At 43.4% G+C, this 15187-nt stretch overlaps 2 protein-coding genes across 3 annotated transcripts in view; one reads left to right on the top strand and one right to left on the bottom strand.

Annotated features, from left to right (window-relative positions):
* slc4a1ap (solute carrier family 4 member 1 adaptor protein) overlaps positions 1-8804 on the top strand; it is a 109105-nt gene extending 100301 nt beyond the window's left edge. For both annotated transcript variants that reach the window (XM_052024168.1, XM_052024169.1), the window contains 2 exons: positions 5988-6060; positions 7606-8804. In XM_052024168.1, the coding sequence (XP_051880128.1) occupies positions 5988-6060; positions 7606-7655 (123 nt within the window). In that variant the 3' untranslated portion in view covers positions 7656-8804. The remainder of the gene's footprint in view (positions 1-5987; positions 6061-7605) is intronic.
* Positions 1-15187, bottom strand: part of si:dkey-16j16.4 (uncharacterized) — a 380812-nt gene that overhangs the window by 227278 nt on the left and 138347 nt on the right. The gene's annotated exons all lie outside the window — the stretch shown is intronic.

The raw sequence follows: 15187 nt of genomic DNA, 5'->3' as shown, positions 1-15187 counted from the left end.
ATTGTTTACTAACTACAGCTTCACCTTCAATACTGTAATTCCAAGCAAACTCATCACCAAACTCCAAGACCTGGGACTCAACACCTCCCTCTAAAACTGGATCTTCGACTTCCTGACCAACAGACCGTAATCAGTAAGGATATGCAACAACACCTCTGCCACGATTATCCTCAACACTGGTGCCCCACAAGGCTGTGTCCTCAGCCCCCTACTCTACTGCATAGCCAGATTCTACTCTAACGCCATTTACAAGTTTGCAGATGGCACCGCCGTAGTGGGCCATAAATAATAATGAGTGGGAGTACAGGAAGGAGATGGAGAGCTTAGTGACATGGTGTCATGACAACAACCTTTCCCTCAATGTCAGCAAAACAGAAGAGTTGGTCATTGACTTCAGGAAGGGGGGTGGTGCACATGCACCTGTCTACATCAATGGCACTAAGGTCGAGAGAGTTGAGAGCTTCAAGTTCCTAGGAGTGAACATCACCAATAGCCTGTCCTGGTCCAACCACATAGACACCACGGTCAAGAAAGCTCACCGGTGCCTCTACTTCCATAGGAGGCTAAAGAAATTCAGCATGTCCCCCTTGACATTCACTAACTTTTATTGATGCACCGTAGAAAGCATCCTATCTGGATACATCACGGCTTGGAATGGCAACTGCTCTGCCTGGGACCGCAAGAAACTGCAGAGAGTTGTGGACACAGCTCAGCACATCATGGAAACCAGCTTCCCCCCCCCATGGACTCTATACTTCTTGCTGCCTCAGTAAGCAACCAGCATAATCAAAGTCTGCACCCACCCAGGACATTCTCTCTTCTCCCCTCTCCCATCCGGCAGAAAATACAAAAGCCTGAAAGCATGTACCAGAAGGCTCAAGGGCAGCTTCTATCCCACTGTTATGACTATTGAACAGTCCCCTAGTATGATGAGATGGACTCTTGACCTCACAATCTACCTCGTAATGACCTTGTGCCTTATTGTCTACCTGCACTGCACTTTCTCTGTCGCTGCGACACTTTACTCTGTATTCTGTATTTTACCTTGTACTACCTCAATGCACTGTGTAATGAATTGATCTGTATGAACAGTACGCAAGACAAGTTTTTCCACTGTACCTTGGTACAAGTGACAATAATAAACCAATTCCAATTCCAGATTGCACAGACTGGAGATTGAATATACTTCTGTAACATGACACTAAAGTGATGACCTAGATAATGTGCTCTACCCACTCCTGATACCTGAGCACATAATCTAAAATGATGCAGCTGTGTACTGCTGAGGGAGTGCTACACAAGAGGGAATGTTGTCGGTCAGCTGAGGTGTGAAATCATGTCCAGATCTGCCTTCTGAGTGTGGTCGTATATTATCTCCGTTCAAAGGAATGTTCTCCCTGGTCAATATTCACCCCTCAGCCATCGTACTGAAACAGATAATTTGTTCCTTTATCACATTGCTCTTTCGCCATTTACGTCGACTGGATGTTGGTTTTTCAATATCACAACCATGAACCTGTTTCAGAAGTATATCATTAACTGAAAGTCTCTTTGGGTTGTCTGAGGTGAAACAAGACTCAAATTAATCCAAGTCTCTTTAGTTTCTGCATTCTGCTTTGTCTATGAAGATGGGGACAGGTACTGCACGAATTCAGATGTTTCTTTTAACTTCAAAGGGCTACAATGGGAAGCAAATCCTCCAGCCCTGTTCAAAGTCAAGAAGTTCTTCTGAATTATTCAGTTGTATGCACAAATTAAAAGGAAGCTCTGCAACCTTCAGCCCATCGCTGCTTTGTCTTTGGCTGTTGCCAGCAATGCCCTCATTATTGTGCTGCACTCAGAGTCTGCTTCGGCTCTATGAATTTAATTTGTGAATATCTTGAGACAATTCAGTAGAACCACAAGCAACCTTTCTTTTTAAAGCTTTTATAACAGAAGTCTGATTGGGGGGGGGAAAAAGACTCCAAATAATATTTTATGGATTTCAGCACTTGCATGGATTCTGTTGCATGAGGTCTTTTGGTGTATACTCTTGTATATATTAAAGAATAATCTTTGTTTAAATATTCTATCCATCTGCTAGACTTATTTAAAGGATAAATGAACAGGTGGGTCTGAAGAAATTTTTCAGGCTACACTTCCTTGCCAATTTTCTGCTCCCAATATAGTTCGGTGGAAACTCACTTCTTCGTTTAAAAATGACCACTAGTTTAAACTCTTACAGTGAGGACCCAGCAGGCAATTCATTTTGGCTAAGCTCTCTCCTGCCCTTTTACAAGATCCAAATATGGGGGTACTTTACAGCAAGCTTTAAGAGCAGCTGCATTGATTGAAGCTTTGTGCTGCCACATTACTCAACAGGAATTTGCATTTATAACAAAATGCAAAGCATCCCAAGGTGCTCCACAGAAATAGTATCATGCAAAATCTGGCCTGGAGACACCTACAGTGGCATGCAAAACTTTGGGCACCCCTGGTCAAAATTTCTGTTACTGTGGATAGCTAAATGAGTAAAAGATGACCTGATTTCCAAAAGGCATAAAGCTAAAGATAACACATTTCTTTAATATTTTAAGCAAGATTACTTTTTTATTTCCATCTTGTACAGTTTCAAAATAACAAAAAAGGAAAAGAGCCCGAAGCAAAAGTTTGGGCACCCTGCATGGTCAGTACTTAGTAACGCCCCCTTGGCAAGTATCACAGCTTCTAAATGCTTTCTGTAGCCAGCTAAGAGTCTTTCAATTCTTGTTTGGGGGATTTTTGCCCATTCTTCCTTGCAAAGGCTTCTAGTTCTGTGAGATTCTTGGGCTGTCTTGCATGCACTGCTCTTTTGAGGTCTATCCACAGACTTTCGATGATGTTTAGGTCGGGAGGCTGTGAGTGCCATGGCAAAACCTTCAGCTTGTGCCTCTTGAGGTAGTCCATTGTGGATTTTGACGTGTGTTTAGCATCGTTATCCTGTTGTAGAAGCCATCCTCTTTTCACCTTCAGCTTTTTTACAGACGGTGTGATGTTTGCTTCCAGATTTTGCTGGTATTTAATTGAATTCATTCTTCCCCTCTGCCAGTGAAATGTTCCCTATGCCACTGGCTGCACCACAAGCCCAAAGCATGATCGATCCACCCCCGTGCTTAACAATTGGAGAGGTGTTCTTCTCATGAAATTCTGAACCTTTTTTTTTTCTCCAAACTTTCCTGTGTCCTCACCACAAAATTCAGCGCCAGAAGATTGCAATGGAACGTCTAAACAAGCCTGATGCATTTTAGAAACCAGTCCTGTGGACTGATGAAGTTAAAATAGAACTTTTTGGCTGCAATGACCAAAGGTACATTTGGAGAAAAAAGGGTGCAGAATTTCGTGAGAAGAACACTTCTCCAGTCAGAAAAACATTCTTCCCCCACCACCCTCTGTTTCCTATCACCAAGCCATTTTTAGCCAGCTCACCTTGGATCCCATATGCCTTAACCTTCTGGACCAGCCTACCATTGCAGGACCTTGTCAAGTGCCTTACTGAAGTCCATATAGACAATATCTACCATCCTGCCTTCATCAATCTCCTTAGTTACCTCCTCAAAAAACTCAATCAAGCTAGTGAGACAGTATTTCCCCAGCACAAAGCCATCCCTGATCAGTCCCTGCCTTTCAAAATGTACCTAAATCCTATCCCTTAGAACTTTTTTCCAATAATTTCTCTACGACTGACATAAGTCTCACCAGCCAGTAGTTACCCGACTTATCCCTCTGCCCTTCTTAAATAAAGGATCAACATTAACCATCCTCTTGGCTAATAAAGATGCAAAAATCTCTGTCAGGGCCCCAGCTATCTCCTCCCTTACTTCCCATCACATCCTAGGATAGATTTCATCCATCCCTGGGCATTTATAAACCCTTATACATTCTGTGACATCTTAAAACTTGCCCCTTCTTAACACTGACATACTCCAGACTATCAATGTACCTCTCCCTGAACTCACCTTTTTTCAACATACTTGTCCTTGGTGAATACAGATATTAAGTATTCATCTAGGACCCTGTGCACATCCTGCTCAGCATTGCGCCATGTTACTCCTGAATTCTGTGCAATCCAACACTTCCTATATTTCTGTCTAGTGTCAGCCTTCCTTACGGCAGTATGTACCTTGCGGATGTAGTCAGCCGCCCTGAATCCAATGCACTTTAATGTTGTTTCATAGCATCCTTTTTGATGCCCTTATTTCAACACTTCGAGTTTCTCATGTTACTGGTATTTCTCCACATTATTGTACAGTTGAAAATGCTCTTTAAGTTTGTTTAATCCAGATGCAACTGGTTTGAAAGGGTTAAATCTAAAAAATGTTTTCATGGGTTAAGTGGCATAAACAAACTTTTTATCGAGCTTTTGGAAACCTCTCTTAATGTCTCCTTCTCTGGTTGATAATTGCCTTATTATTGTGAGGCATCCGGGAATTTTTTTCTTTGTTCGAGGCACTGTCTACGTGCACTACACTGATCATTATTAGCTTCCATCCCAGGAATAAAAGTGTGGCCCACATGGTAATTACATCAAGGTTTCAACTTTCCCCAAGGCCAAACTGAAACAATAGGGGTCAATTGTATGTAATTTTGAGGGAAGGTACTTCTTGTCAGCTGGGCAGATGTATTCAACTACCACCGGCCTCTACATACTGGAACTTTTCTAAGGCAGAAGGTCACAGTTTCGGGTCTCGATATAGGACCTTGAGCTTGAGTCTGTCTACTGAGGGAACGCTGCAATATCGGAGGTGAGATCTTTCACATGAGGTATTAGACCTTGTCTGTATTTTCCGATGAAGTTTAAAAATCACGTGGCACTGTTAAAATAAGGAACAGGACCTTTAAATGTGTAATTATGTGCAACTGCAAGAACATCTTGCATTTATATAGAAAGGCGGATGCTGGAAATCCAAGACAACGACAGAGAAAGGCATAAATGCTCAGCAGGACAGACAGGATCTGTGGATATAGGAACAGTTAATGTTTCAGGTCAATGACTTCATCAGAAGCACTCATGGAGGATCATTGATTCGAAATGCTAACTATGTATTTCTCCACCATTTTCTATTTTTATTGCATTTCTGTAGCACCTTTAGCAGTGAAATATCTCAAGGAGCCTTACTGAACAAAGTTGACAGTGAGCCACGTTAAGACATATGGCAAAAATCTGACTCAGAGAGGGATGTTTTAAGGAGCATCTTAAGAGGAAGTAAAGGTTGAAAGCGGCATTCGAGAATAGCCCCTCAGCTGCAGAAGACAGCCAACGATGGTAAAAGGATTAGAATTGGAGTGCAAAACCCATATTTTGTGGACCCCACAGTGTTGGAGGGCTGAAGAATGGGAAGAGTTCCTAGCTTTAAGAAAGTGTGAAACAATGGAGGGTTTTGGAAGCAAGGATGAGAACCTTAAAATTGAGGGTTTGTTTGACCTGTACCTGATGGTCAGCAATGCTGGGTGAAAGGATTTGGTGCACTGGAGGGAGGCCAGCCAAGAGTTTAAAACCATGGTCAAGTTTGGAGGCAACAGTAGCATGGTGTCAGCGGGGTTGAAAGCTAAGACAGACGATGTGAGTTGTAAGACACACCTCCACTTGGTGGGGGCTACAGGTATTTCTGCCCTCCCCTCAAACTGTTGACTCCTAGTGCACTCTGAAATGGCCCACCAGCGTCCTGTTTTGGGGGGAGGTTAAGATGGGCAATAAAAGCAGCTTTTTCTATTTACTATATAACAGGTACTCATGAAATGGAAAAAAAAAATGATGAATACTCATTTATATCTAAGTGTCAGACAAGCAGGTTAACATTTCTGATGGTGAATGTCCTCGATCTAAAACATCTGAGTCTTTATTTGTAGCATTTTCTATTTTCTTGTCAGATTTCCAGCACTGGCAGCTTTTTTTGTTCTGTGTTGCGTGTAACAGATGCTGATTTTTAACTGCAATTATTTCTGTTTATTTAATATTTCTCTTCCCACAGCCACCTCAGCAACTCCAATCGGAACACTACCCCAGCGACGATCCTGACTACTGTGTGTGGATGCCCCCTTCAGGTATTTCTCTTCAGCTTCAAGAGAGACTCCGGATTTTGGAATGATGTCGCATTAAGTCGGAATTGTTCAAAAATAAAAATGATGTGAATGACATCTGCCATCATTAAGCTGCAGCAGTCTAGTAGCGTGAAAAAATTGACATGCATTGCAAAAATGGCATTGTTGGGTTGGAGACGACAGAATAGAGTCTCGCAGCTCCAGTGACCTGGGTTCACTCCTCACCTCGGGTGCTGTCTGTGTGGAGTTTGCATCTTCTCCCTGCGACCGCATGGGTTTGCTCTGGGTGCTCCAGTTTCCTCCCACCTCCCAAAGCTGTGCAGAATGGCTGTGCCATTGTAAATTGTCCCAAGTGAGTGGTAGAATCTGACAGGAGATGATGGTAATGTGAGCAGAATAGGTTAGAGGGAAGATGAGTGGGGGGTTGAGATTGCACTGTGAGCCAGCATAGAGTCAATGGGCCAAAATGCCTGCCTTCTATGCCATAAGGAAATATGAAGTATGGAACCCCTATGATTTTCATGTTTGTTAATTGCTCATTAAACCCACCACAGTCCAATAATTAATGTATTAACTACTTTGGTCGTTAACTTGGTAGCTGCAAGTCAACTTGCACAATCTAGACAGTGAACAATTAGCAATCTCATTCCTTCAGGAGATGAGTTGTTGAAGATGATTAACATGATGCAGCCGCCGCTTGTTAAAGCCAGTATTAGTAATGGTGACCATGGGAAAAAAAAACATAAAACAGTACAGCACAGGACAGGCCATTTGGCCCACAATGTTGTGCCCATCTTCAAGCCAATTTATACTAACTGTCCTCCTCCTGTGCATCATCCATATCCCTCTGTTCCCTTCATATTCATGTGTCTATCTAAAAGCCTCCACAGGATTGTTTACAACAGCTGGTTCTCTAACCTCCCTTAGGAAAGGAAACCTGTTATCCTTACCTGGTCTGGCTATTTTTTCAATTCAAATACATCCAGTAATATGACTGATTCTTAATAGCCTCTAGACTGGCCAAGTAAGCCACTCATTCCAAGGGAGTAAACTGCTCATTCCATTGAAAGATGGGCATGAAATGTTAAGCTGGATAGCAACATCATGAAGGGCACAGATAGGATGAATGCACACAGTCTTTTTCCCAGGGAAAGCGAATCTAAAAGTAAAGGGCATAGGTTTAAGGTGAGAAGGGAAAGATTTAAATAGGACCTCAGGGGGAGCTTCTTCACACACAGGGTGGTGGATATATGGAACGAGCTGCCAGAGGAAGTGGTTGAGGCAGGTACATTATCAACATTTAGAAGGCACTTGGACAGGTACATGGATAGGGAAAGGTTTAGAGGGATATGGGCCAAACAAAGGGAAATGGGACTAGCTTAGATGGGCATCTTGGTTAGCATGGACGAGTTGGGCCAAAGGGCCTGGTTCCCTGCTGTATTACTCTATGATTTTATAGTATCCATATTTTGTGAATGCGAAGTTATTTTGTATTGTACTAGTTGTTGAACTGGATTGTTCACTTTTCTTTCCCCTCTCCTCTCAAAGGTCAAACAGGCGATGGGAGGACACACCTGAATGACAAATATGGCTACTGAGGCAGACGTTGCACTCCAGGGGCTTTGACCTCACTGAGGGAAGTTTGAAGATGTGGCTATGCCACCACCATCACGTGCGGATTCTGGGCGGCGATGCTTCCCCAGTCCTGTATTAAAGCTGATAATGGAGCTGCTGCTTGAATCCCTGCACTCACTTCTGGGCTTCTGCTGTGTGTAAAATGTCCACTGCCTAAATACCCGTGCTGCCACCCTGGAGGCAGGGGAGCAACTCAGTCCTTGCCCAGTGGACCCTCACAGACAAGACGTGGCGTGATGAGGAACAAGTCCACACCAGTGGTTCCTGGCACGGTTATTAACATCATTGGCCAAAGCATCAACTTCCACCCCTCCACCACTGCCCACCCTGCTCAGCATCTCCACATACAAAACGGGGGGGGGGAGAGCCTCCCTGCGAGAGATGAAACGGGAACCTTACACTTGGTGCATGGGGTGACCCTCCCTCTCTTTTCATTTTCCATTGAGTAGGAATCTCTGCCTGCTCAAGCTATAAACAGAGACCCAGAGACATTTACAGCAGCCACAAGCTCAACAAAGCCAGCAGGTGACAGTGTCTGAATGCCAGTAATTCTGCATTGACCATTGATGCAGTGGAAGTTCAGGATGAGGTGGCTGCAATAAGTAACCACAAGCATGCAGTGTATTTGCATCTGGTTATGACATGTGGTATTGTTTCAGCCATCCCATTGCATCCTTCCATGCTTGCCCATGTTTTGTTTCTGTAACAGGAATGTGTGGGTATTATACCAGAGTAACGTTCTGACCAGGCTCTCGACCCAAAGCCTTGTTTATGTTGGAATTTCTTGGGGTGTGTCACAGGCCATTCTCCCAACATTAATATTAGAGAGGGCTTCTGAATGTAATTCTAATTCCTGAAATGTAATCAGAAAGCTATCTTTGTACGCATGCGTATTTCAGCAACCACGTTGTGTGGTCACTTTTAAAAGGATGCGATCATGCTTTTGTGGTAGCATCCTACTGCTTTGTTATTCTGGCAATAAATGTATTTGGTTTGAATAATTTTTTTTATATTGGATTGGTTTACTATTGTCACATGTACTGAGATACAGTGAAAAGCTTTTTTGCATGCCATCCAGAGAGATCATGCCATACGTAATTAAAAGAAAAAAGAATGCAGAATATTGTGTTGCATTTACTTAGTGCTGTGCGAGTAGATAAATAAAATGCAAGGGCCACGGCGAGGTAGATTGGGAGATCAAATGCTCAGAGTTGATCTTTTAGCTTATGAGAGGTCCTTTCAAGAATCTGGTAACAGTGGGATAGAAACTCTTCTACCTTCTACCTTCTCTACCTTCTGCCTGACAGGAGAGGGGAGAAGGGAGAATGATGGGGGTGGGAGGGGTCCTTGGTTATGTTAGCTGCTTTTTCAAGGCAGCAAGAAGTGTAGACGGAGTCACTGGAGAGGAGGTTGGTTTGCATGATAGACTGAACTGCTTTCACAGCTGTCTCCAATTTCTTGCGGTCTTGGCCTGAGCAATTGCCATACCAAGCCTTGACGCATCTGGATAGGATGCTTTCTCTGGTGCATATATAAAAATTGATAAAAGTCATCGGGGACATGCCAAATTTCCTTAGCCTGCTGAGTTTTTGAATTGGGGCATCTGTGGGCATGGAATACACTTTGTCATGCCTAGATATCTGTAAACAGATTAATCTAGGCATTGGTTTGGGATCACACCTGCAACTGTTTTAACAACCTTGCATTTCATCACCTGAGTTGGAAAGTTCAAGTTCCATAGTTGAGACTTAGGCAAATTAATGTGATGCAGTACTGAGGGAATGTTCCACTTCAGAGGTATTGGATAAGAAACCAAGGCCCAGTTTGCAGTATCAAAAGATTACATGGCATTATTTTAATAAAGAGCATGGGCATTTTCCGTGAGATCCTTGTCAACAATTATATGAGGAAGATCAGATTACATTCTCTTACTGTTTTGCAGAATGTTGTATCCTCTCCTAGGCCAATGCTCACAGCAACAAGGCTCTTGATTACGCTTGGCCAGCTCCAATGGGTGAACTCCCACAGCAGACCCCCTACTCCATGTTCTGTCATGGAAAGAAAAAAATCTGGAAGGACAAAGGAAATGCTTCAAGGATATTCTCAAAGCTTCCTGAAAATAATGTAAGACCCTCATAAAACATGGGAATCCCTGACCGATGGCTGCTCATAAAGAAAGGGAAGGCACTGAGCACCTACAATCTCTTGCAGATGTGCACTGAGACCAGGTAGAAATGGAGGAAGGAGGGGGCAGAACCTCCCAGTCATCTCACCTACCAACACCGTTCAGCACTTGCTCCACCTATGGCAGAGTCTGTGGATTCCTCATTGGCCTCAGCAGCCACCTCAGAGCCCAGACAACCAGATTGGAAGTCAAACGTCCCTAATCTTGAGGGACTGTCTAAGAAGAAAGAAGAGCTTGCAGTGCACAAATTGTCTGCTGCATTCCCTACATTGACCACATTTCAAATGTACTTCATTGGCTGTAGGTATTGTGTGACATTTTTAGAGGCGTGTTGTAAGTATGCCCTTTTTTTTTAATAATTTAATTCTGCACCCATGAAGTGAAATGTAAAATTTTTTGTATCCTGTTGTTACTACAGCACACCAAGATATGACCAGCTCTTATGTGCTGTAGTCTAAACACAAAACCTTTAAGTATATGTGAGCATAGTTTTCTAAATTGTTAATAGAAGTTTCCCTCCTGGGCTCAATTGTCTTTCAGGAGGTTCAAAGATTCTTTTCTTCTACTCTCACATTCCAGCCAGAGGGTAACCCTAAATCTATTTTTTGGGATGGAATAGTGAGTTATGGATTACTTTCTACATAGCAATAGAACGTAACAAATAGGAACAGGAGTAAGCCCTTTGATCCCCTGTACCTGCTCTTTTATTCAACAAGATCATGGCTGATCTTCTATATCAATCCCGTTTCCCTGTCCATTGGTTCCTCTAGTATCTGGAAATCCATTAATCTCGTCTTTCAATGTAATCAATATCTGAGCTTCTGCAGCCCAAAGTTTCACTACCCTTTGAGTGAAGAAATTTCTACGCATTTCTACCTCGAATGGCCTAGCCCATTTTGATCCCTACTTCAAGGCTCCTCATCCAGGTGAAACATCTCCCCTTTATCTCGGGACTTGACTCCAAACTTTTTTATTCACTTGTGTTTTGAACATTGAAATGTTGGGCCATTTTTGTTTAATTTGAATCTTGGTAAAAGGCAAGTTCTCAGAATGCTAAGAAGGAGACTAATTCTGCTGCTGAGTTAGCTGCTTTGGTCCTACTATGGTACCCTTTCCATACAGTTGAGTTAGATAATTTGCCACTTTTTAAACCTACTATGATCTTGCTTCCACTGCTGCTGTTGCAGGGCATTCCATGTTGCAAAAACCAACTCGTGCACCTTTTTGTCCAAATCAATAGTTTTATGCCCTATAATTGAAAGTTTGGTGACCAATTTTTTCCCCTCCAGTCGGGTTTGCCCCAACTCTGTCTGGGGCACCTTCAGTCAACCCGGTTGCACGCTCTGGAATCAATTCCCCACATCCTTCTGTGTTTTCCACTACCTCTACAACGACCTCATTAAAGGACTTCAAGGAGGATGTTAAAGACGTGGGTTTGGAAAATTTAATTCCAGAGGATGGAACTCATTTGACTGAAGTTGCCCCAAAGAAAGTTCGGCCAAACTCATGACGTCAGGGTCAGGGAAATAGTTTATGAGTGGGAGTATTCTAAGGGTAGAGGAAATGCAAGGAAAAGAAACATTTTGGGGCACAAAGAACCACAAATCATAATAATTTAATACTTAAATCTGTATTGTTTCTTGCCGGTATATTCTGCTGTTACTTTTATTCCCTATTTCTCCTACGTGAATTTTTTATTCCTTTCTTTGGGATGTCACTGTCAAGGACAACATTTATTTCCCATCCTTGATTGCCCTTGAGAAGGTGTACTGAGCCTTCAGATGAAGGTGTCCCCACAGTGCTGTTGGGTAAGGAGCTCCAGGACTTAGACCCAATAACAGTGAAGTAAATGCAATGTATTTCCAAGTCAGGATGTGTGACCTGGAGGGAAATCTATAGGTGGGGTTGTTAGACTCATAGAATTGCACAGCATAGCAACAGGCCCTTCGGCCCTCTGAGTCTATGCTGACCTCATGCCTATCTATACCAATCCCATTTACCTGAGTTAATTTAATATCCCTCTATGCTAATTCAAGTACCTGTCCAGATGCCTTTCAAATGCTGTAACCATCTCCTCCTCAGGCAGCTCATTCCAGATACCAACTACTTCTGGGTGTGAAAAATTTACCCCTCAGGTCCCTTTTAAACTTCCTCCCTCTCACCTTAAACCTTTGGTCTTAGACACCCTCACCATGGGAAATAGACTGAGTATATATCCTATCTATGCCTCTCATAATACTATATACCTCTATCATGTCACCTCACAGCCTCCTTTGCTTCAGGGAAAACAGACCCAGTTTATCTCTCCTTATAACTTTCCATGCACCTGCTACTCTTGCCCTTGTTGGTAAAATTTGTGTGTTTGGTAGACACTATGTACAATTCCTTTTCAACCTTTTCTTCCTAAACCTACACACTTGTAAATTCTCATCTAAGCACTGCTGCCTCCAGCCTGTGGCTCCCTCTCCCCGTGACCCTCGGCCTCTGCACACACTGCACACTGCAGGCCCCCAGTGTACAGCAGTTCCCACTGCTTTTACAGGAGTCTAACAGCAATTTTGCAGTTCACATATTTGGTGGAACTGTTGGGGAAAAAATGACGCAGCACTAAGATCAACACCAGCACACTCTGCTTCACATTACCTACACTGCGGGAAGCGAGGTCTGTTCTTTATTTAAAATACGAGCTGCTTGTATGTGTTAGATTGAAGCAGAAGGGTTTGGAGCCAATGCAGAAGTGAGACCTGGATAAAGGAACTTGTAAAAAGTATCAAACACAAACTTCCATATCAAAGTGGAATACATCTTTAAAGAAAGACTTTCAGCTTCCATTTACAAAGCATCCTTCATGACCTTAAAACACTCCAAGGTGCTTTACAGCCAATGAAATAGTTGTTGGCATTATGGTAAGAAAAGTGGCAGATAATTTTTACACAGCAAGATACAATTTGTATTTGTAGTTTTGTTTTAATCTATGTCGATTATGTATCAACCGTAATGTCAGACGGTGCCATAGAATCGTTGATGTCCCCACCCAGTAGAAGGCAAGTGAACAATCGGTTAAATGCCTCCTCTGAATCACGGCACCTCCCTTAGAACGCACTAAAAATGTCAGCCTGGATGAGTTGGGAATTGAATCACAGCCTTCCAACTCCGCTACTAACTGGCAAAGGGTTGGCTCGCTTGGTCAGTGGGTTGGCGCACACACGCAGTCCCAGATTCCAAGCTCAGTTGATGAATCTGAATCACAACATCAGCTTGAGTGCCAAAGCATCTAATCCAGAGGAAGTTGAAGAATCCAAATGTTTGCATTCCACCCCCCTCCCCCTCCCAGAAGGCAGAGAAGGATACAGTCCGAATGCAGGGAAGTGGGATTAGTGTAGAGGGGCAAAAAGGTCAGCATCGAAGTGGTAGACCAAAGAGTTCACTTCTGTGGTGTGTGTCTCTGACTCTCCCGTGTGTCAGGGATAGCAAGGGTTACAAAGAAGCCAGTCAGATTCTGTCTTTATGAGAGATGGGTCACTGACGGAAGAGGTTGGGGCTGGAGAAATGATGGACATACAAAGCAGCAATCGATTAATTAATTTGATTGCTATTGGTGTCTTCAGTACAGCTGAAAATGTAGCCTCCAGATCAACAAAGACATCACTTCCAAATGAGAGAATAAATTCCACATCCACTAGCCTTGGCCAGCACTTGAAGGAGGCACTTAGTGGATAGAGCCACAGAACAAGGAAGGGGGTAAGAGGAGCAAGGCTGAGACGCAGAAAATTCTGCAGGTGCTGGAATCTGGAGCAATACGCAAAAAGTGCTGGAGGGACTCAGCAGATCAGGCAGCATCCGTGGAGGGAAATAAACAGTCGACGTTTTGGACCGAGACCCTTCATCAGGACTGGAAAGGAAGAGGGCAGAAGTCAGAATAAGAAGTTGGGGGGAGGGGGAGGAGCACAGGCTGGCAGGCGATAGGTGAGTCCAGGTGAGGGGGGAAGGTAGGTGGTTGGGGGAGGGGGAGAAGATGTAATAAGCTGAGAAGCAAGGCAATTGGAACGTTGAACATAAAAATTAATGTCCTGACGCAGGGTCTCGATCCAAAGCGTCGACAGTTCCTTCCCCCCCCCCCCCCCCCCCACCACAGATGCTGCTCGACCTGCTGAGTTCCTCCACCAGATTGTGTGTTGCTCCAGATTCCAGCATCTGCAGTCTCTCTGTTGAAACAGTCACCTCCATGTCTGACACCATCCTGTTCTGATCACAGGTCGTCAGCCTGAAATGTTAACTCTGTTAACCACCTGACTGTAGCAGTTCTTGGAGAAGCCCCTTTGATTCAACAGGGAAATTAGACATTAGTGCCTTCTCATCCCAAAAACAAATGTAACCAAAAATAGTGTGCTGGATTTTCTTCAGACCTGCTTTGCACGGTTAGTTGATGCCATTGTAGTTTGCAGTGCACAGGAAAAGATTGATTAAGAGAAAAAAAAAAGTTACTTTTATATATAGTTGAAAGTTGGAGCAATAGCTGCTCCCACTAGTAATGTTTTTAGGTGCCAGAAGTTGTAGAGTCACAGAGTTATACAGCACGGAACCAGACCCTTTAGCACAACTTGTCTGTACCGAACAAGGTGCCTACCTAAGCCGGTCCTATTTACCTGGGTTTGGCCCATATCCTTCAAAACCCTTCCTATCCATATACCTGTCCAAATGACTTTTAAATGTTGTAATTGTACCTGCCTCTACCAGTAAGAGTGCCATAGGCCTTCTTCACGACTCTGTCTACCTGTGTTGCCACTTTCAGGGAACTACGTACTTCAGTAACTCCTACTTGTATAATGCCTTTAGAAGAGGAAAACTGCCAAGACACTTCACAGAGGCGTTATCAAATGCCAACTACAATAAGGAACTATTAGGGCAGGATAACTGAAAGCTTGGTCAAAGGAGTGTCTCAAAGGAGGGGAAAGGTTTAGGGAGGAAATTTCAGGACAACCCCAACAGCTGAAGGCCACAGCCACCAGTGAACAGAGTGACTAAATCTGGGGATGCTGAAGAGGCCAGATGTTTCAGAGGACTAGAGAAGGTTGGAGATAGGGAGAGGTGATGCTGTAAAACAGGTATGAAAATTTTAAAATTTAGGTATTACATAACTGGAAGTCATTGAGGGTCAATAAATAAGGCTGATGGTCAAACAGGATTGGGTATGAGTTAGATCACAGACAGCAGAGTAAATTGGTTCATTATTTTGGCATGTACTGAGGTACGGTGAAAAACTTTGTTTTGCATGCTATCCACACATCATTTCATCACATCAGTACATCG

The sequence above is a fragment of the Pristis pectinata genome, chromosome 10 (genome assembly GCF_009764475.1).
Source record: "Pristis pectinata isolate sPriPec2 chromosome 10, sPriPec2.1.pri, whole genome shotgun sequence".
Classification (NCBI taxonomy): domain Eukaryota; kingdom Metazoa; phylum Chordata; class Chondrichthyes; order Rhinopristiformes; family Pristidae; genus Pristis; species Pristis pectinata.
This window is presented reverse-complemented; position numbering and strand designations above follow the sequence as displayed.